The sequence below is a fragment of the Rhinolophus hipposideros genome (genome assembly GCF_964194185.1).
Source record: "Rhinolophus hipposideros genome assembly, chromosome: 4".
Lineage (NCBI taxonomy): Eukaryota > Metazoa > Chordata > Mammalia > Chiroptera > Rhinolophidae > Rhinolophus > Rhinolophus hipposideros.
Genome location: NC_138050.1, coordinates 46,765,995 through 46,790,029, shown reverse-complemented (window position 1 = coordinate 46,790,029; position 24,035 = coordinate 46,765,995). Strand labels below are relative to the sequence as shown.

Below are 24,035 nucleotides of genomic sequence, written 5' to 3'. Positions count from 1 at the left end.
TGATCAAACTTCCAAAACCAAATATATGGAAAAACTCTTAGGAGCACCTGTGGGCAGCAGGGAGTGGGTGGGCAATGGGCACATTACAATCCAATACAACAAATAAATAAAAATCAGTAAATAAATTCTCATCAGAAATAATGAAATTCAGAAGATAATAGATTTAAAGTGCTGAAAGGAAAATGGCAATTTAGAATGATATGTGCAATAATTATCTTACCACATGAAGATATATAAAAACTTTTTTAAACAAACAAAAAAAAAAGCCAAAAAATATCTGTCACCATCAGAAGCACATTGTAAGGAATATTAAAGTTATTCAAGCTGAAGGAAGTGATCCCATATGGAAGCACAGGTATGTAAGAAGAAATGAAGAGCATCAGAAAGGATAAAAATGTGGGTAAATGGAAGACTACATTTTCTGAAAAAACTTTTGACTGTTTCAGGTGAAAATAGTAGTGCATAGGTTGGCATTTATAAAATATGTAGAATTAAATGTAGTAGCACAACAGGAAGGAGGAGGTAATAGGAATCAAACTGTTGTAAAGTTTTTTTGTTGTTTGTTAAGTAGGATAATACTAATTCAAGGAATACTATGACAAATTAAGGATGCATATTGTAATCCCTGAAGTAGCCACCAAAAAAATACTTATATAAAAAACAGACAGTTAAAAAGTGAATAGAGAAGGGGAAAAAAAGGTTAATGCTCAATTAACATAAAAAAGGAAAAAAACAAAAGAACAAAGAAAGGTGGGATAAATGGAAAACACATAATAAAATGGTAGATTTACAACCAACAGTATCAGAAATTACATGTAAATGCTTTTAACAGTCCCGTATAAAAACGCTGTCCAACTGGATTAAAAAAAATACAAAACCCAACTGTATGAGGTCCGACAATTAAGTTCGCGAACTTGCCACTTTGCACGTCCACTGGCAGCACTGCACAAACAGCCCTGTAAGGTTCCATAACCTTTGTATATCAGGGTCTCACAGCCGTGTTCATGTCCACATGTGGCGGTGTCTTGCTGAGCGGCGTTCATTATTGTTGTTGCATTTTTGTGTGCTGTCTAAGAATGTCTCAGCTTGAATTAGAGCAACGAACACACATTAAATTTCTTGTTAAACTAGACAAGAGTGGATGTGAAATCAGGGACATGTTAGTCCAAGTATATGGGGATAATGCCATAAAGAAAACAGCAGAGTACAAATGGATTAAACGTTTTTCTGAGGGGAGAGAATGCATCACTGATGAAGAGAGGTCAGGGCGGCCAGTAACGAGCAGAACTGAAGAAAACATTGCAAAAATTCATTAATTGTGCATCAAAATTGTCAGCTGACTGTGAGAAGCATAGCAGACCAACTAAGTATCGATAGAGAAAGTTAGGAAAATCTTAACTGAAAATCTTGGCATGAGAAAGGTGTGTGCAAAAATAGTCCCAAAGGAGCTCACCGATGAACAAAAGCAAAGGAGACTCAAAATTTGCCAAAAACTTTTGAAGAGGCAAGACTATGTTTGGGCCATGTTATCACTGGTGATAAAACATGGGTATACAATATGACCCTGAAACAAAGCATCAAAGTGCACAATAGAAGTCAGCCAATTCTCCATGACCAAAAAGTTCCTCCAGTCCAAGTCAAGAGTGAAAACGATGTTGCTAACCTTTTTTGATATCAGAGGGATTATGAATTTGTACCAACTGGACAAACAGTTAACCAAGTTTACTATTTGGAAGTGCTGAAAAGGCTGTATGAAAAAATTATAGAAAAACCACCTGAACTTTTCACCAAAATTCATGGCTTTTGCATCACGACAATGCACCAGCTCACATGGCACTGTCTGTGAGGGAATTTTTAGCCAGTAAACAAATAACTATTGAAACACCCTCTCTACTCACCTGATCTGGCCCCCAATGACTTCTTTCTTTACCCGAAGATAAAAGAAGTATTGAAAGAAAGATATTTTGATGACATTTAGGACATCAAGGATATTACGATGACAGCTCTGATGACCATTCCAGAAAAAGAGTTCCAAAATTGCTTTGAAGGATGGACTAAGTGCTGGCATCAGTGCATAGCTTCCCAAAGGGAGTATTTCCAAGGTGACCATAGTGATATTCAGCAATGAAGATTATAGCACTTTTTCTAGGATGAGTTCACAAATTTAATTGTCCAACCTCATATGCTGCTTATATCAGACACATCTTAAATATAAGGAAACATATAAGTAAAAGGATGAAGGAAAAGATATCCCATGCAGGGACTAAGTGTAAAAGAGCCTGCCTGGCTATATTAGTATCAGAAAAAATAAAATTCATGACTAAGAATATAACTAGAGATATAGAGAATTCTATAATGATAAGGGATCAATTCATCAGGAAAACAGAACAGTCCTAAAGAAACATGCACTAAAATATAACTTCAAAATACATGAAACACAAAAAATACAAAAACAAAATACATAAATACATAAATACAAAACACATAAAACAAATGACATATCAACAATAACTGGCAATTTTAATATACCTCTTTAAGGAAATTATAGAACAAAGACAAAAAAATTAGGATTTCAAAAACATTGTTAACAGATGACTTTATTGACATTAATATATTCAACAACTGCAAAGTGCAGTTTTTTTAGTGCACATGGAATATTCACCAAAATAGATCACAGGCTGAATCATAAGCAAAACAAAAATTTCAAAGGATTGAAAGCATGTAAGTATGTTTTCTAACCCTGACTGAATTAACTAGAAATCAATAAAAAGAGATTAAACAGAAAATATCCAAATATTAGAAAGTTAACACACTTCTAAGTAACCCAAAATTCAGAGATCAAGACAAAAATCAGAAAATGTTTTCATCTCAATAATAATGAACACATTTAATTTTCATGAAATGAAGCTAAAGGAGTACACACAGCAAATTTATACCTTTAAATGAATTAGAAAAGGTTTAAAATCACTTATATAAACTTTTACTTCAAGAAGCTAGATAAAGAGCAAAATTTAAAAAGGCAGAAGTCAATAGAGCAGAAAACAGAGATACAGTAGAGAAAAACAACAGTCAGGAGGAAGTCTGACGAGATCAGTGGATGAATTATATACAAAAACTCTTATCAAGACTGATCAGAGAGAGAATAAGTATCACCATGATCAAGAATGAAAGAGGGGTCATAACTATAGATCCCACAGGCATTAAAAAGGCTATTATGAACAACTTTATGCCAAAAGATTGACCATTAAATGAAATGGAAAAATACAGTATCTTTAAAAACTATCACAAGATAAATGGAAAACTTGAATAGTCCTCTATCATTAAAGAAATTAAATCCATAATTTAAAATCTTCCCACAAATAAAGCTCCAGGTTCATTGGTGAATTTTGCCAAATATTTATTTGAAAAACTAAACAATTTTACACAAACCCTTTCAGAACATGGAAAATGAGAGAACCTTTTACTAACTCAATTTATCAATCCTGATACCAAACTCTAAGAAGGGGTTAATCTTTGCCCCTGAAACCCAAGCCCAAGCTCTCTGGGCCCTCCTGTCTTCTGGGTCACCCAGCAAAGGGGCAAGAGAAAGATGATGGGCAGAATCAGAGGCCTAGATGTTAAATTATAGCCTCCAAAGTGAATATAGCCTTCCTCAGAAGCCTGGTTTGGGGCTGTAGGGAGAGAGAGGTGGGCGATATCTGGATTTACTGAGTCCCGCATGTAGCCAGCCAAGTCCAATGAGAAGGACAGAAGGGGAACATGGCCCACCACCCAGAGCCCTTCCTGAGTAAGGGCAATTGTTTCAAATCCCCATCATCTGTGGCCACAGGCAGTAAATCCAAGTGTGTGGTGGGAGAGCTGAGGGAGCTGCGTGGGGATGAAAGTGCTGGAGTTGAAATGGCTATCTTCAGTTAAGGTCCCTGAAATGGGAGAACTGCAGCTTCAGGGGTAGGGGAAAAAAGGAAAAACAGACAGGCATGCCAAGTGGCCCACATTCAGTTTATTGTTTCAGCTGTAACCAGGAGAGGAAAGGTGAAATTTTCATTTCTCAGTGAGATACTCAGTATTATCCACTGCCTTCTGAAGGAATTACTCATTACTGTGAAAGAAAACAAAGACACACATGCATAAGGTACTGATAGCAAATAAATTCCCTTCCACTGCAAAACATACAAACAGTTGGGGTGCTGCCAAGCAAAAAATTCATATGGCAGAAAAAACGAATCCTAGAAAGAATTTTTACAATTTTTCTTGTGATATTATTTGGCTGTAACTTACTCTCTATAGTTTTCTGTGATTTTTGAGGAGCCATCATATTTAATTAGAAGCACTTGCAAATCAGAAAAATCTAACTTTTTTTTCCACATACAATAAAATGTTCATGAATATAACAAGCTAATCTTTGCAATTTTTTAGAAATTTAAATACATGTTAATTGTACTTTTTCCATATCTTGGAGCCAATCATTTTGGTCTTTCATGTTATAAACAGTGGGTTTTTTTGGCACTTGGAAACTCAGGCCTTAAGCATTGTGCCTACAGTGCCTAACGGATAAAGTGGCCTGATTGTGAATTAATTTTATAGATTAATTTACATATCAGATCTTATTAGATTCAGTTCTTTCATTTTATTCTGTCCACAAGAGCAAGTTCCCAACGAACTTAAGAGAACTTTGCTAAATTGAAGAAGAAACATTAAGTGATTTAAATACCCATCAATAACAAGATTAGTAAAGATTAATGAATTATTTTTGGTGTAGTAATTTACCAATTCATCTACCCAATACATACTTAGGAATTAATTGTGGATTATGAATTTCAGTTTAATTTCAAATATTTATTTTGAGAGACACATCCTAATGTGCTTACCTACTGTTTTATGTTTGGGTGCTTTCCTGTGATTTGGATCTAAATAAGTAAGGAAATAATGCTTTTGGTTTGATACAATACAATCCAACAACATTATGTTATACTTTATGGCAGTTTCTTCCTCTTTCAAAATTTTGCTAAAGGAGAAATATCTGCAGAATTTAATAATTAACTTTTATGTTATTACCAAAAGTCAAAATCAAATTCTTGGATCTCTTTTCTATTTTTATGTCCACAGATTTCTTATTTCTGATTTCCCAACAAAAAGAATGAAAAGAATAAATTGAAAACAAACTAAACGAGGTTAATTGACAGAGAAGATAATATACACATAGATAGTAAGATTAACAAGAGAATTCAGTGATAAGAGTAGTATAATTTTACCCTTCTCATTTTTCCCCTCTATTTTTTATATCTTCAAAACTTATAAATTTTTCCTACTATTCTGATCACAAAACACCCCTATTTAATGTAGTTAGTTCTCCCCCAAGCCAATAAAAGGATTTGTATATCTAGACTTGTGAGTATACTGACATGTACAACCCATTAGATTTCTGTTTAAAAAAAAAAAATTATATATAAGTATATAGTTTTGGTAGTGTTTACCCAAGGAGGTGGTTCTTCAAAATCTCCTATGGTCTTTCCAATTTAAAAAAAAAAAAAATGAAAATAAAAATTTAAAAATAGGGGAAAAAATACAATGGGTGCTATAACAGTAAAGCACAGCAACTATGTCTGCGCACCTTATTAATTTAAAATTTAAATGAAAAAAATAACCCAAGATGCTTTTCTGATATGTGCTAAACACAAACTAAACTAATGGATTAACGTTCCAAATTACACTCTTCAAATGCAATATATATTGTTCTATGGATGACGCCCTCAACTATCCCTCAATCTAGTTGAATACCATTCTAGTTATGTGAATGATACATGCTATAATGGGAGATAATGGGAGAGGACAATTGGAGTAGTTAAAACATTAGTTCTGTGTGTATGTGAAGTTCAAGAGTAATCACTTGTTATTAAACAAGTATTTATTGAGCATTTACAACGCTAGGTGCTAACTACAAACTGGTTAGCAAAATACACGTGGCCATTATTCTCAAGCGATCTCAGAGTATACAGGGAAAGTAATTCTTTCAGGTAAGGAAAAGTTTGGAAGAATTACAGTGTTTGAGCACTATATCACAAATCCTTTGGGAATGGTAGCAGAGAATAGAGACAACAACAACAAAAATCAGCTTTTTTTCTTCATACTTAGTTTGGAGTAGGTAACTAATGTCCATAAAAGGGTAATTATGTTAGGAGTCAGCCAAAAACAACAGAGAGCATAAAGGATATAGAAATGCTGTAACTTCCCTAATGGAGGGGATGACTTCATCAGGGAGGATAGAAACTGTATAATGTTGTGGTGTAGCCTGAAAACTTAACCTGTGGATATAAAGATTATTCTGGAAACCAGTGGATTGGCTGTAACTAAAAGAAGACACTTTAAGGAAAAATGCCAGACAGCACAAGAAAACTAAAATTCTACAAGGAGAAAGAAAGGTGAGCAGACCAGTATGTACAGAAGGTGCCAAAAAAAAAAAAAAAAGGTATACACACTTTAAGAAGAAAAAAAAGCTATATTAAAATTGTAATACTCAATATGTACTGATAACAAAAGATGAATGCAAGTCATGTGTATACTACATGTTTTTGGTATACTACATGTCCCGGTATTTGATGACTTCAGAAGGATCATAAGGTCACAACTGTGGAGCATGGGAAACTGAAATTTAGAGAACCCTTTTTAACATAATTGTGGGCTGTTGAGAGGCTGTGGGAAATTTTAGTGTGTTTATAATACTGTCTCTTAGATAAACTCCTCCTATGTGGAATAATCATGCACTCTGTTGTTCATACTGAGTTTGTAGCTATAAATGTAATCTGAACAAAAAAGTAATGTTTCCCTTTGTGAATCCCACCATAAAGGATGTAGAAATGCCCTGTTTATGAGTTAGTTTCACAAAATAATTATAAATATCTTGTCTCTTATTAGATTTAGTTAGTTTTTTCCTATATATCAAAAGAGTAGGTAGTTAATACAAATTTAGTCAACTGAAGAAAAACAATTGAGTTAATTAATACTTGTTCCTAGAATGGGAAATATTAATAAGTATTTTTAGTGCAATACCTTATCAACTGTGACTGCTCAAAAAACATTAAGCAATTATTTGTTCATTCTCATTTTTAACATATACTTATTTATAAGAAATACTCCCTAAGTTGCTTACCTGCTGGTATACGTTTCGGTGTTACTTTCTGACCTGGATATAAATAAAAATAAAAATAATGTCTAAAAGTTAATACTAAGAAACTCACCTAATTTAAGAATGAAGATCAGGCCATTTTAAACTAAAATTAACTCTTTTGACATGTGGAGCATGCAAATAAGCAGAACTTTTATTTACCCAACATCAAGTACTACAATGCAAAATTTAAATTCTCCAGTATGTAAAAGTATCAAGATGGCAAAGATGCATTATTTTCTTTATCAATTCTAAGCACAGTATGTAAGTTGGACTCTGGATGCCTAAATTTGGCCTTCAGGTTCCAAGCTATCTTTTTATTTGTTGCTATGGAAATTGCCACATTTTGCAAATTAAAATTTGCAAAAGTGGATGTCACTTCAGGAAGTGGATATTACTTCAGGGCAATCTAGTGCACTGAACTGACAGGGAAACTTCCCCTTTCTAGTTCACGAGAAAATCTTCCCCTTTCTATTCCACAGGAAAGCTGAAGAAAATAGCACAAAAATGTTAATACCCACCTGAGACTGAGAGCCAGAAAAGGCTTTTCCTTATTGCAGTATAATATGACAAACTAGAAGTTCAGAGGGAAAACAGGAGCAAAAGCTGAATGACTACAAGGGGATCTGAATTACACCCTAAGGGATATGGTTCTAATAACGTTAGCTTGGAAGGAGTTGACATCACAGATATTTTGATTTTAGAAAGTTCGAATGAAGCCCAAGATTGGTAGTCTTGAATGGGGATAATAAAAACTACAGCCATTAGAAATTCAACAGATTGTTTCAGCCATGTGGATGGAAAAGGATCACGAAGATATGCAGAATCCCAGGTCTGCACCATGTAAAGGGGCAGGACCTTAATTCAATTCTACTATCTGTAAATTTAAACCAGCAAGCATAGAAAATATTGAAACATTCATGACCCGAGACAAGCAAACCTGACACATTCCCCTGTTTCTAATGTATGTCCCAGAATTCCCATGAGAGCAATCACTGCCCCTGAGAAGGAGCTGACAAATCTACACAGCAAACTACTGCCCACAGCAACAGCTCAGCAGAAAAATTTACATATTAAAATCAATGGATAATATGAAAATCTTTTATAGAAATGTTTAGGATCTCCAGATAGATCAAGTCAGAAATAAGGGAAGAAAAGAATAGTTGTTAAGAGACTGGGTGATTTGCAAACTCATATGAAGATGTCAATGTCACACAGAGAGGTGGAAAAGCATAATATATGAACAGCCAGGTTAAGAAACATGGAGGCTAAAATGAGACAACTCTCCCAAATATAGTCACTTTAGATGGAGAAAAGAAAAAGAATGGGGAAGAGTAAATAATTGAAGGGATAATGACTGAAATTTTACCATATCTGAAATGACCTGAGTGCCTATCTAAAGACTATATTGAATCCAGAGCTGGATAAATAAAAACAAATTCTATAAGAACATATCATAATAAAATAAAATATTCAGGACAAAGAGGAAAACTTAGAAGTCATTTAGAGGAAATAGAAGGAAATAAGTAAATTAATCAGACAGACAACTGAGGTCTAATCAATGACAGCAAGTCATATTACAACAACACAGTACTTTAAAAGAGTTGAGAAAAGTGGCTCTCGACTAGAAGTCTGTTTAACTACGCTATCTTTTAAAGATGAGTGTGAATAAAAGACACATTCGGGCATTTAACACAAAATGCTTATAACAACACACACTAATTGAAACTAAAACGGTTGTACCTCAGAAAAAAGGAAATTGAAATAAAAATATTAAATGGATTCAAGAATGAATACTGAGCAAAACAATTGGTAAATATATTGTTATATTCTAGTAAGTATTCATTTAATATAAAAATGATTACAATAATAATAGTACCATGTTTCCCCAAAAATAAGACCAGGTCTTATATTATTTTTGCTCCAAAAGACACATTAGGGCTTATTTATGTTCAGGGGATGTCATCCTAAAAAATCACGCTAGGGCTTCGTTTCTGGGTAGGTCTTATGTTCAGGGAAACACGGTAACAACAGTGACTATTGGAGAATTGGAGAGGGAGCCATGTTGGTAAAAAAAAAAAAAAACACAGAAGTTGAGTCAAATGACAATATGTGAGAGATTGCTGATTGAAGTTTACAGCTAAATGATCTAAAACCTTTCTGTTGTTTGGGAAAAGAATGGAAATATTGACTGAATTTAGATATTTAAAAATTTAATTATACTACAGTGGTATCAACATAACCTATACTGGGATTCATCCTGTTTCTCTGCATTCTTTGACTTAACAGCCTTTCCCACTGACTTTCCACCAGAGAAAGATTATTCCAAAAATAAATAACCTGAAAACTACAGTGGATGTTATGTCAATAAAGCAGAATAAAAGAAAGCCTTGGAGCAAGGTCCAAGATGGCAGCAGATGTTGACACTGACCTTGGCCCCTCACAAGAATACACTGAATGTATACCTACATTTAAAGCAAGAAGACTGAAATTACATCAAGCATATTTTGTGACCACAATGGCACAGACTAGGAAAAAAATTGGAAAAAACAAAAACACATGGAGATTAAACAACATGCTTCTAAAAAACCAATGGATCAAGGAAGAAATCAAACAGGAAATCAAAAACTACCTTGAGACAAATGAAAATGAAAACACAAGTTATAAGAAGAAAGTTTATAGCCATACATGCCTACCTCAAGAAACAGGAAAAATCCCAAATAAACTATCTAAATTTATACCTAAAGAAACTAGAAAAAGAGGAACAAACAAAACCCAAAGAAAGTAGAAGGAAGTAAATAAGAAAGATCAGAGTGGAAATAAATGAAATAGAAAATCAACAGAAAAGATTCATGAAACTAAGAGTTGGTTCTTTGAAGGATACATAAAATTGATAAGCCTCTGAAGACTGATCAAGCAGAAAAGAGAGAACACAAATAAAATCAGAAATGAAGAGGAGAGGTTACAACTGAAACCACAGACAAAGGATCATTAAAGAAAACTATGAACAATTATACACCAACAAATTCAACAATCTAGAAGAAATGGATAAATTTTTAGACACATACAATCTTCCAAGATGAAACCAGGATGATACAGAGAATCTGAACGGACCAATTACTAGCAATGAAATTGAAGCAGTAATCAAAAAACTCCCAACAAACAAAAGCCCAGGAGACACAACTTCAGATGTGAATTCCACCAATCATTTAAGAAAAATTAGTACCTATCCTTCTTAAACTTTTCCAAAAAATTGAAGAGGAAGGAATGCTTCCAGACTCAGTCCACAAGGCCAGCATTACACTGATACCAAAACCAGACAAAGACACTAGACAAAGACACGAGATAGAAAGAGTAAGAGAGAAAGAGAGAGAAAATGAGAATTGTAGGCCAATATCCCTGATGAACGTAGATGCCAAAATTCTCAGTAATATACTAGCAAACCAAATTCAACAGTACATTAAATGGATTATACATCATGATCAAGTGGGATTTACACTAGGGATACAAGGATGTTTCAACATCCACAAAACAATTAATGTGATTCATCATATCAACAAAGCCAAGGATTAAAATCATATGATTACCTCAAAAAATATAGAAAAAGTATTTGACAAAATTCAACATCTATCCATGATACAAACTATCAACACAGTGGGCAAAGAAGAAACTACCTTAATTTGAAAAAGGCTATATATGGCAAACCCACAGCTAACATCACACTCAATGGTGAAAATCTGAAAGTTTTTGTTTAAGATCAAGGAATAAGACAAGGATGCCCATTCTCACCACTATTATCAACATAATATTGTTAAGTCCTAGCTACAACAATCAAATTCAGCCAAGCAAAAGAAATGAAAAGCATCCAAATTAGAAAGGAAGAAGTAAAACTGCCATTATTTGTAGATGATATGATACTATATAGAGAAAAAGGGCTAAGGATCCACCAAAAGTTAATAGAATTAATAAAAGAACTCAGTAAAGCAGCAGGATACAAAATTAACATACAGAAATCTGCCATGTTCTTGTACACTAATAATGAACAATCAGAAGAAGAAATTAAGAAAACAATCCCATTCACAATTACATCAAAAAGAATAAAATACCTAAAGATAAATTTAATCAAGGAGTTGAGAGACATATACTCTGAAAAATATGACACTGAAAAAAAAAATATGACACTGAAGAGGACACAAATAAACAGAAGGATATATACCCCGTGCTCATGGATTGGAATGATTGTTTAATGGACCATACTACCCTAAGCAATCTACAGACTCAGTAGAATTCCTAATATTAAAATGCCAATGTCATTCTCAGAACTAGAACAAATAATCCTAAAAATTGTATGAAACCACAAAAGACCCTGAATAGCCAAAGCAATCTTGAGAAAAAAGAACGAGTTGGAAGTATTACATTCCCTGATCTCAAACTGTACTATTAATACAAAGATATAATAATCAAAACACTATGGTACTGGCATAAAAACAGACACATAGATCAATGTGTCTAGAATAGAGGGCCTAGAAATAAACCGTCCCTTAAAAGGTCACCTACTCTATGAAAAAGGAGGTAAAAATATACAATGGAGTAACAACAGCTTTTTCAACAAGTGGTGCTGGGAAAATTGGACAGATACATGCAAATAATAATAATAATAAAACTGTACCACTCTCTTATGCCATCTATAAAAATCAACTCAAAATGGGTCAAAAACATAAATGTAAAGCCTAAAACCATAAAACTCCTAGAAGAAAACATATGAAGTAAACTATTTGACATCAGTCTGAGAAATATCTTTTTGAATATGCTCCTCAAGCAAGGGAAACAAAAGCAAAAATAAACAAATGGGAATAAAGTTTCTGCATAGTGAAGGCAACCTTAAACAAATAAAAAAGACAACCTACTGAATGGGAGGGTACATTTGCAAATGGTAGATCTGATAAGAGGTTGATATCAAAAATACATAAGAAGCTAATACAACTCAATAATTAAACAACAAACAATCTGATCAAAAAATGGGTAGAGGACATGAAAAGAAATTTTTTCAAAGACGACAAACAGATGGCCAACAGACATATGAAACAGCCTCAGCATCATTAATCATCTGGGAAATGCAAATCCAAATCACACTTAGATACCCACTTACACCAGTCAAAATGGCTATTATCAAAAAAAGTCAACAAACAACATGTGTTGGCAAGAATCTAGAGAAAAGGGAACCCTTGTGCACTGATGGTAGCACTCCAAACTGGTGCAGCCCCTGTGGAAAACAGTATGGAAATTCCTCGAAAAACTAAAAGTAGATATACCACATGACCCAAAAATTCCACTTCTGGATATTTATCCAAAGAAAACGAGAACACTAATTCAAAATGATATGTGCACCATTATATTCATTGCAGCATTATGTATTTTACAAATTGCAGCAATTTAAATAATATCTAGAAAATAATTGTGAATTTTTAATTTATTCTTAATTTTCAACACATATGTTAAGAAACCTTCTAATTTACTTACCTGGTGGTATATGAGCGAATGCTGTCTTCTGATCTGGATATTTAAAAAAATAGAAAATAATGTCTCAAATTAGTCCTAAGAAAGCTTGCCTACTACATTAATAAAAGTCAGTCCATTTTATAAGCAGTAGTATCTCTTTTATAAGACTAGCTACCAAAAAAGAAAGTAATGTCCAAGGTCAATGAACAAAAGTACCACATAGAAAACCAGGAACCTTAAGTCTTTAACAACTATAGGTTCGGGATATCAATTCATGCTTCCTTTGAATTCTAGATCTCCAGGTGTAAGAAGTGCTGTAAAAAAATTATGGCTTAAGAGGGTAAAACATGAAATAACTCCACAAGGAGGATTGTAAGAAGCAGGATGTGAAGAACTCTAATGAGACAGTAACGGCTGCTTGAGATGGCCTTACAATCAAAGAAAAAAAGCCACTAAGAGGTAATATCCACAGCCAGCACAAACTAAAGAATTCATACACCAATAATTATAAGTAACAGAAAAACTTCAAAAAAAAGAATATTTAGGATTTCCATAGAGATGAATAAGGGAACAGAATCTATTAAACAAAAAAAAGACAAAACTTAAAAAAGAAAAAAAAATTGCTGAGTTTTAAATTGTTCAGGGAAATCACCCAGAACACTAGGTAAACAGAAATATATAAAACACCAACTAAGAAACATGGAGAAATATAAACATAGAAGATTTAGAATGGGAAAAGTCAATATTCTAAGAGACAAAGTCCAGAACTTTTCCAAATTGAAGAAAGGCATGATTATCACACTAAAAGAAAACATTGAGTCCAGTTAATAATGGAAAGAAGAAAAAAAAAGATCTCTACCTGAATACATTATAATGAAATAAGATCTCTAAGGACAAAGGAAAAACCTTAGAGGCTGTGTTAGGCCAAATTCTAATGATGACCCCCTAAGATTTCCATTCCTTGGTTATTTAAATACTCTTCTAAGTACTGCTCTGAAGAGAGATTGCAGATGTAATTAAAGCTCCAAATCAGTTGATCTTAAAATACAGATTATTTTGGTGGGCCTGACTCAATCAAGTGAGCACTTTAAAAGTAGAGTTTTCAATTTCCTCTTAAGTATCAAGTGAATTAACATTTAAATCTTTTTGATTTAGTCAATTCTATCCTTTGTTATTTTCACAAAATAAATCAATTTGTCTCAAAAAAATTAAAATATAAATAAGAGTTTTCTTCTGCTGGTAGCAGAAGTGTTAGTAAGAAAGTCAAAGCCTGAGGAAAACTTGACATGCTAGTGTTTCTTTAAAGATGAAAGAAGGTACATGAGAAGCCATGTGGCTCTAGAAGCAGGGAGGGGCCCCTAGCAGACAGACAGCAAGGAAATAGGTATCTCTGATATCTGCAAGAAATTGGTTCTGCTTACAACATGAATGAGCTAACAGACCAGCTTGGCCTTCGGGCTTTATGACAACCCAGTCAAATCTACCTGGATTTCTGACTTACAGAACTTCGACATAATAAATGAATATTGTTTGAAGTCATTAACCATGTGGTAAATTGTTACGTAGCAATACAAAACAAAGGCTACTTTAGATAAAACTCATATGAACTGTAAAGGAATAAATGAATCAACACACTAACAGAAGATTCATCATCATCATCATCATCATCATCATCATCATCATCATCATCAATAAATGCCAGGCTACACTGACATTTCCTCAAATAGCTGAGGCAAGGTAACTCGCAACCTAGAAGTCCATACTACACAGATTCACATTTAGGAGTGAAAATAAACACAATTTCAGACAATAAGATAAACAGCTAACTAACACAGACTCACTGATGGAATTTCTAAGAGATGTACTCCCAAATACGAAGTGAAATTCAAAAAAGAATAGTGAGCAAAAGAAGTGGTAAATGTGTAGTGAAATCCTAGTGCATTTTGACTAAATATGGTAATGATAACAAAAATGATGACTTATTTGAACTAGGTTAAAATTCAGGAGTAACTAAATACCAATGAAAAAAATATGGAAGAGTGAAAAAAAGAGTATAGATTTAAATGAGTTAAGATTCATATATTCTTAGAAGACTCTAAATACTTAACAATAACAGCACAATCAGTATAATGGAATACAAGTAAAAAAAGCATTGAAAAAGTATAATCAGAAGATAAAAATGGCAGAATTTGCCTAAACATATTGTCAAACAAGTATGTGTATATAAACACATTAAATTAAACTACTGAGATACTCTTGACGTTACCTATTTTTAATCCCATTGGCAAAATATTTATCAGAAGCCAACTTAAATGAAAGATTGAAACTAAGATGATGGAAAAGTTATATCAGGTAAATTTAACAGAATGTTGGTATGGCAGTTATAAAACAGTGAGGACGGAATTTATGGTTAAGAAACATTAATGAGGACAAAAATGCCATTTTTAGTAATAAAAGGAAAAGTTACGACAATGTAATTAGTTCTCCCCAACTCATAATTATTACAGAAATTTATACATGAGCTCTGTCACAATCTATCAAATGTCAGGCATTTGCTTGTTTACCCAAGCTGTGCATGAATATGCAGTCACGCATCATTTAAAAATACTTAACAATATGTTCTGAAAATGCCTATGTAGGTGATTTAGTTATGGTGCAAACTTCACAGAGTGCATTTACACAAACCTAGATGGCATAGCCTACTGCACACCTAGGCTACATGGTAGAGCCTATTGCTCCTAGGCTACAAGCATGTACAGCATGTCACTGTACTGAATATGTAGGCAATTGTAACACAACGTAACTATTTGTTTATTTAAGCATATCTAAACATGGAAAAAGTACAGTGAAAATATGACATAAAGGATAAAAAGTGGTACATCTGTATAGGACACTTTCCATGAATGGAGTTTGCATGACTGGAAGTTGCTCTACGAGAGTCAGTGAGTGAATGGTGAGTGGATGTGAAGGCCTGGGACATAACTGTACACTATGGTAGACTTATAAACACTGTCCCACAAGCCCTCCCCCACTTCCTTCCAACAGGGTCAGAAATAGAACATTGACGCTGTCAATGCTGCTCCATGGACAGGGATGTGGGCTGGATTGATTGGAAATATCGAGGAGAAACTGGATACATACATCATAGATCTCCATAATAGTGACTGTCCGGAGGGAATGAAAGGTGGCTTGAGGATCAGTAAGAATAACAAATCAAGATGGAGCGATAAAAGAACATAGGGAACTGTCATGGCAATGTGACTTTGGGTATTATATGTTGAAGCAGTGGTCAGATTAAGGAAATTTAATCTGTGGTATTCATTTAAAAAAAGAGGGTGTTTAACAGGGAGACGATATAGAACTGAGGACACAATATATTGACTTTGGAAATTTGTTTTTGGTTCCATTGACCCTATCTGACACAAAGAGCTCTCTCTGGCATTGAATTGCTGGAAAAAATAAAACTTGTCTATGCTTTACATCATTATAACCTGAAAATACCCAGTGTGCCAAAAAAAATGTATATAAGTGGACACTGGTCAACATTGCTCAAGCAGTAGTTCGTCGTAATCAGAAGTGTCTGGACGCTGATGGTAACCACTTTGAGCACCTCTTGTAATTGCAGAAGTCATACGTGACTTGTATTCATCTTTTGTTATCGGTATATATTGAGTATTACAATGGTAATAGTTTTTCCTTACGTAACAAGTGTATACATTTTTTTGGCACCCTCTGTATTTTCAAAGTCAGGGACAGGCTCGCTCCACAGTAACCACAAAAAGCTTTCACCAAAATGGCAGTGGCACTTAATACTTGTGAAGGTAGCTTCTGTGGACCTGTGTCCCTGTACAGGATCTTAGGTCCTCAGCAAAGAACTTACAACAATGTACTCTGAAGACCATGAAGCTAGATCTGGGAGTGCTGTTGTACCCTCTGAATGTATTGTGCTGGGAGGACAGTCTCCACTGTACTGAAACAGGTTAGTGGCTGACTGATTATGAGGTAATCTGTGCACTCAAAACTGAGGTGACGTGAGTGAGAGGGAATCTATTGGAAAGCCCCACAGATTTTGCTCCCATCAAAGGAAAAAAATATTTCCTCTTGGACCATATATCCTTTCATTTCTTATAGGAAATTTAGCTCCTATAAAGTTATATATTATAATCTTCTGAGACCACCCTCACATATGAAGTACATTTTTGATTGCAACGTCATTATGTAAGGCATAGAACTATAATCCAAGTTGGGTCACTTCTAGGTCTCATACAGGCATACCTCATTTTATTGTACTTCACAGATTTTATATATATACATATATATACATATGTAAATATGTACATATTTATACATATATATAGATAGATATAGATATATATACTGAAGGTTTGTGGCAACCCTGCATCAAGCAAGGTTATCAGCACTATTTTTCCAATAGCATTTGCTAATTTCGTGTCTCTGTGTCACATCACAATATTTTAAACTTTCTCATTATTCTATTTGTTATAGTGATCTGTGATCAGTGATCTTTGATGTTACTATTGTAATTGTTTTGGGAACCATGAACCTGCCCATAAAAGACAGTGAACTTAATGTTCTGTATGTTCTGATTGCTCCACTGACCAGCCGTTCCCTTCTCTCCCTTGCCTTGAGTCTCCCTATTCCTTGACAATATTGAAACTAAGCCAATTAATAACCCTACAATGGCCTCTAAGTATGCAAGCGAGAGGAAGTGTTGAACGTTTCTCACTTTATATGAAAAGCTAGAAATGATTAATTTAATAAGCAAGGCATGTAAACAGGTGAAAAGCTAGGCCTCTTGTGCCAAATAGTTAGCCAAGTTGTAAATGCAAAGGAAAAGTTCTTGAAGGAAATTAAAAATGCTACTCCAAGAAACACATGAATAATAAAAAAGCACAATAGCCTTACTGCTGATATGAAAAAAGTTTGAGTGGTCTGGATAGAAGATCAAACCAGCCACAACATTCCCTTAAGCCAAAGCCTAATCCAGACCATAGCCCTACCTCTCAATACTATGAAGGCTGAGATGGGGCAAAGAAGCTACAGAAGAAAAGTTTGAAGCTAGCTGGGTTGGTTCATGAGGTTTAAGGTTAAAATGAAGCAGCCTCCATAACATAAAAGTGCAAGGTGGAGCAGCAAGTGCTAACATAGAAGTTGCAGCAAGTTATCTAGATTTAGCTAAAATAATTAATGAAAGTGGCTACACTAAACAATATAAATTCTTTATTTATTTCATTAAATGTATTGGGGTGACAATGGTTAATAAAATTATGTAGGTATCAAATGTACATTTTTATAATACAGCATCTATATATCACACTGTGTGTTCACCACCCAGTCAGTTCTCCTTCCATCACCATAAAAATTTAGATGAAAGAGCCTTATATTGGAAGAAGATGCTATCTAGGTCTTTAAGAGTTACAGAGGAGAAATCAATGCCTGGTTTCAAGGCTTCAAAAAACAGGCTGACTCTCACCAGAATGGAGAAACAAAGAAATATGTCCCAAATAAAAAAAACAAACGAAACCTCAAGAATTGGACCCAAATGAAATAGAGGTAACCAACCTATAAAAGACAAAGTTCAGAACACTGATGATAAGAATGTTTAAGGAGCTTAGTGATGACATAAAGGATAGAGTAATCATAATGAACAACCAGTTACAACTAAAGAATACAATAACTGAAATAAAGAACACACTTGAAGGAATTACCAGCAGGTTAGATGAGGCAGAGGATCGAATCAGCAACTTAGAAGACAAGTTAGGAGAGATCACCCAAGTGAAACAACAAAAAGGAACAAAAAACAACGAAAATGGTTTAAGAGACCTCTGGGATAACATCAAGCGCCACAACATGTGCATCATAGGAATACCAGAAGGTAAAGAGAGGGAGGGAGGGATCGAGAACATATTTGAAATCATGACTGAAAACTTCCCTAACCTGGTGAAGGAAACTGACATACAAACCCAGGAAGTGCAGAGAGTTCCAAACAAGATGAACCCAAACAGGTCCACACCAAGACACATTCTAGTTAAAATGGCAAAGATTAAAGACAGAGAGTATCCTAAAAGCAGCAAGAGAAAGACAGCAGGTTACATACAAGGGAACTTCTATAAGACCATCAAATGACTTTTCTACAGAGACTTTGCAGGCCAGAAGGGAATGGCAGGAGGTATTCAAAGTGATGGAAAACAAAGGCCTACAACCTAGATTGCTTTTTCCAGCAAGGCTATCATTTAAAATTGAGGGAGAAATAAAGAGCTTCCCAGAAAAGAATAAGCTAAAGGAATTCATTACCACCAAGCCAGCATTGCAGGAAATATTAAAAGGTCTTCTGTAAGCAGAAGAAAGATGAAAACAATCTAACTACAAATAAGAAAATGGCAATAACTATGAACCTATCAATAATCACTTTAAATGTAAATGGATTAAATGCTCCAATCAAAAGACGTAGGGTGGCTGAGTGGATAAGAAAACAAGACCATATGCTGTATATGACCTATACAAGAGACTCACCTCAGATCAAAAGACATATACAAGCTGAAAGTGAAGGGTTGGAGTAAGATATTTCATGCAAATGGAAATGAGAAAAAGGCTGCAGTAGCAATACTTATATCTGACAAAAAAGACTTTAAAACAAAGAAAATATTAAAAGACAAAGATGGGCACTACATAATAATAAAGGGATCGATCCGACAAGAGGATATAACTCTAGTAAACATCTATGCATCCAATATAGGAGTACCTAAATATATAAAACAGATATTGACTGACATAAAGACAGAGATCAACAGTAACACTACCATGGTAGGGGACTTCAACACACCTCTGACAACAAGGGACAGGTCTTCCAGACAGAAAATCAATATGGAAACAACGGCCTTAAATGACATTGGACCAGTTGAATTTAACTGATATTTTCAGACATTTCACCCCAAAACTGCAGAATACACGTTCTTCTCAAGTACAAATGGAACATTTTCCAAGATAGACCACATGGTAGGCCACAAAACAAGTCTTGATAAATTTAAGAAAACTGAAATCATACCAATTGTCTTCTCTGACCACAGTGCTATGAAATTAGAAATCAACTACAGAAAAAAAAAACTGGAAGACACACAAATACATGGAGGCTGAATAACATGTTACTAAATAATGAATGGGTCAACAATGAGATCAAGGAAGAAATCAAAATATATCTCAACAAATGAAAATGAAAACACAATGACTCAAAATCTATGGGATGCAGCAAAAGCAGTCCTAAGAGGGAATGTTGTTTTGCTTCAAAGACTATAAAATACCTGGGAATAAATTTAACCAAAGTAAAAGATCTGTACTCAGAAAATTATAAGACACTGAAGAGAAAAATTAAAGAAGATACAAATAGATGGAAATACATACCATGTTCATGGATAGGAAGAATTAATATAGTTAAAATGTCCATACTGCCTAAGGCAATATACATATTCAACACAATTCCTATCAAACTACCAGGACGTTTTTCACAGAAATAGAACATATAATCCTGAAATTTATATGGAACCATGAAAGACCCCGAATAGCTTCAGCAATCTCGAGAAATAAGAACAAAGTGGGAGGTATAACGATACCTGATATCAAATTATACTACAAGGCTACAGTAATAAAAACAGCATGGTACTAGCATAAAAACAGACACATAGATCAGTGGAACAGAATAGAGAGCCCAGAAATAAATCCATTCCTATATGGTCATTTAATCTACGACAATGGAAGCAAGAATTTATGGTGGGGTAAAAACAGTCTATTCAATAAATGGTGCTGGGAAACCTGGACAGACACAAAATGAAAACGCAAAAAAATGAAGCTAGACCACCTCCTTATACCATATACAAGAATAAATTCAAAATGGATTAAAGACTTAAATGTAAGATCTGAAACCATAAAATTCCTAGAAGAAAATATAGGAAGAAAGTTTACAGACATTACCTGGAGTAATATTTTTACTGATATATCCCCTTGGGCAAGGTAAGTAAGAGAAAAAATAAAATATGGGATTACATCAAACTGAATAGTTTTTTCACACCAAAGGAAACCATCAATAAAACAAAAAGGAATCCTACTGATTGGGAGAAGATATTTGTCAATAATATATTCGATAAGGGGTTAATACCCAAAATTTATAAAAAACTCACTCAACTCAACTCCAAAAAAACAAACAACCCAATTAAAAAATGGACAGAGGACATGAAGAGACATTTTTCTAAAGAGGACATGCAGATGGCAAACAGACATATGAAAAAATGCTCAAGCTCACTAATCATTAGAGAAATGCAAATAAAAACCACAATGAGATACCACCTCACCCCAGTCCAAATGGCTTCGTCAATAAATCAACAAACAAGTATTGCCGCGGAGGTGGAGAAAAGGGAACCCTTGTGCACTGTTGGTGGGATTGCAGATTGGTGCAGCCACTGTGGAAAACAGTATGAAGGTATCTCAAAAAGCTGATAATGGAACTATCTTATGACCCAGCAATTCCACTCCTAGGTATCTATCCTGAGAAATCCAAAACTCTAATTCGAAAAAATTTATGCACCCTATGTTTATTGCAGCACTATATACAGTAGGCAAGACATGGAAACAACCGAAATGCCCATCAGTAGACAACTGGATTAAGAAACTGTGATGTGTTTATACAATGGAGTATTGCACAGCCATAAAAAAGAATGAAATCTTGCCATTTGCAACAATATGGATGGACCTAGAGAACATTAAGTGAAATAAGTCAGACAGAGAAAGACAAATACCATATGATGTCCCTTATATGTGGAATCTAAAGAAAAGAATAAATGAACAAACTAATCAGAAACAGTCTCAGAGACACAGAGGAAAAACTGAGGGTTCCTAGATTGGGGGGATAAAGTGGTAGGTGAGGGGATTAGAAAGCACAGTCAGTAACCACAAGATTGCCACAGGGATACGAAAGTCAGTTTGGGGAATATACTCAATTATGTATAAAGATTTTGTAGGGTACCCGATGGACACTTGTCTTATTAGGGAGACCACTTCAGGAATGGTGTAGATGCTTCATCACTGCACTGTACACTGAAGCTGAAGTGGAATAATATGAATGTCAACTATAATTTTATGTTATATATATATATATATATATACACACACACACACATACACACACACATACATATATATTCACAAGAAGCAGAGTACAGCATTAGGAATAGAGACAGTGGAAATGTAACGGCTGTGTTTGATGTCAGAGGGGTGGTAGATGGGGGGAGAGGTTATCACTTTGTATAAATGTGATAAATGATAAATGTCTAACTATTACATTGTTTTGTACACCTGAAACTAATTTAAAAAAAAAAAAACAGGCTTACTCTCTTGTCAGGAGGTAATACAGCTGGTGACTAAGTTGAAGCCAATGCTCATTTACCCTTGTGAAAAACCTAGGGCCTTTACAAATTATGCTAAATATACTCTGCCTTTGCTGTATAAATGTAACAACAAAGTGTGGATGACAGCACATCTCTTTATAACATGGTTTAATTAATATTTTAAGCCCAATATTGAGACTTATTGCTCAGAAAAAAAAGATTCCTTTCAAAATATTACTGCTCATTGACAATGCACCGGGTCACACAAGAGTGCTGATGGAGATGTGTACAAGATTGATGTTGTTTCCATGGCTGCTAACACAACATCCATTCTGTAGCCCGTGGATCAAGGAGTAATTTCCACATTCAAGTCTTATTATTTAAGAAATACATTTCATAAGGCTATAGTTGCCACAGATAGTCATTCTTCTGACAGATCTGGACAAAGTAAATTGAACACCTCCTGGGAAGGACTCCCCACTCTAGATGCCATTAAGAACATTCGTGATTCATGGGAAGAGGTCAAAATATCAACATTCACAGGAGTTTGGAAGAAATTGACTCCAATACTCATGGATGACTTTGAGGGATTCAAGACATCAGTGGAGGAAGTAGCTGCAGATGTGGTGGAAATAACAAGAGAATTAGAATTAGAAGTGGAGCCTGAAGATGTGACTGAATTGCTGCAGTCTCAAAATAAAACTTTAACAGATAAGGAGTTGCTTCTTGTGGATGAGCAAAGGAAATGGTTTCTTGAGATGGAATTTACTCCTGGTGAAGATGTGAAGATTGTTGAAATGACAAGAGATTTAGAATATTACACACGTAAACTTATATGATAAAGTAGAAGTAGGTTTTGAAAGAACTGACTCCAGTTTTGAAAGAAGTTTTACTGTGGGTAAAATGCTATCAAACAGCATCACATGCCACAGAGAAATCATTTGTGAAAGGAAGAGTCAATCGATGCACAAACTTCAGTGTTGTTTTATTTCCAGAAGTTGCCACGGCCACCTCAACCCTCCACCAGAAACAAATCATGACTTGCTGAAGGCTCAGATGATGGTTTGTTGTGTTTTTTGTGTGTTTTTTTTTTTAGCGATAAAGACACACACTGACTGAAAGTAAAGAGATGGAAAAAGATATTTCATGAAAAAGGAAACGATAAAAGAAATCTGGAGTAGCAATACTTATACCAGACAAAACCATCTTTAAAACAAAAGCTATAACAGGAGACAAAGAGGGACCCAGTAATCCTTCCTCTGTGTTTTATCTGAAGAAACCCAAAACACTACTTTGAGGAGACCAGCGCATCCATATGTTCATTGCAGTATTGTTTATAATGGTCAAGATGTGGACACAGCCTGGGTGTCCCTGAATGGATGAATGAATAAAGAGGTGGTACATATATGCAATGCAATGTTTCTCAGCCATAAAAAAGAATGCAATCTTGCTATCTGCAATAAAATCAATAGACTTGAATGGTATTATGCTGAGTGAAATAAGTCACACACAAAAAGACAAATACCATATAATTTCACTTATATGTGGAATCTAAAACATAAAATAAACAAACAAAACAGAGAACATTTTGATGGTTGCCAGATGGGAGGGGAGTTGGGGGATGGGTGAAAAGGGGAAGAAGGGATTAAGAGGTACAAATTAGTAGTTACAAAATCATCATGGGGATGTAAGGAACAGCATAGGGAATACAGTCAATAATATTGTAAATCACTATGTATGGTGCCAGGTGGGTACTAGATTTACCAGAAGGATCACTTTATAAATTGTATAAATGTCTAACCATTATGCTGTACACCTGAAACTAATATAAAATAATATTGTATGTCAACTGTAATTGAAAAATTAAAAAAGAAAAAAATTCGTAATACAACACACACACACATCCTCAAAAATGGAGTATATGTAAACACTGGTGAATATGACTAACTAAGGTCTGTAGTTTACTTATACTATATCAA

General features: G+C 34.5%; 1 protein-coding gene across 1 annotated transcript in view; it reads right to left on the bottom strand.

Annotated features, from left to right (window-relative positions):
• Positions 1–3,980: 3,980 nt before the first annotated feature.
• Positions 3,981–24,035, bottom strand: part of ADAM32 (ADAM metallopeptidase domain 32) — a 147,036-nt gene continuing 126,981 nt past the window's right edge. The window contains exons 20-22 of the mRNA XM_081045781.1: positions 12,683–12,715; positions 7,148–7,180; positions 3,981–4,099 (exon numbers count right to left, since the gene is read on the bottom strand). Of these exons, the coding sequence (XP_080901907.1) occupies positions 4,090–4,099; positions 7,148–7,180; positions 12,683–12,715 (76 nt within the window). The 3' untranslated portion in view covers positions 3,981–4,089. The remainder of the gene's footprint in view (positions 4,100–7,147; positions 7,181–12,682; positions 12,716–24,035) is intronic.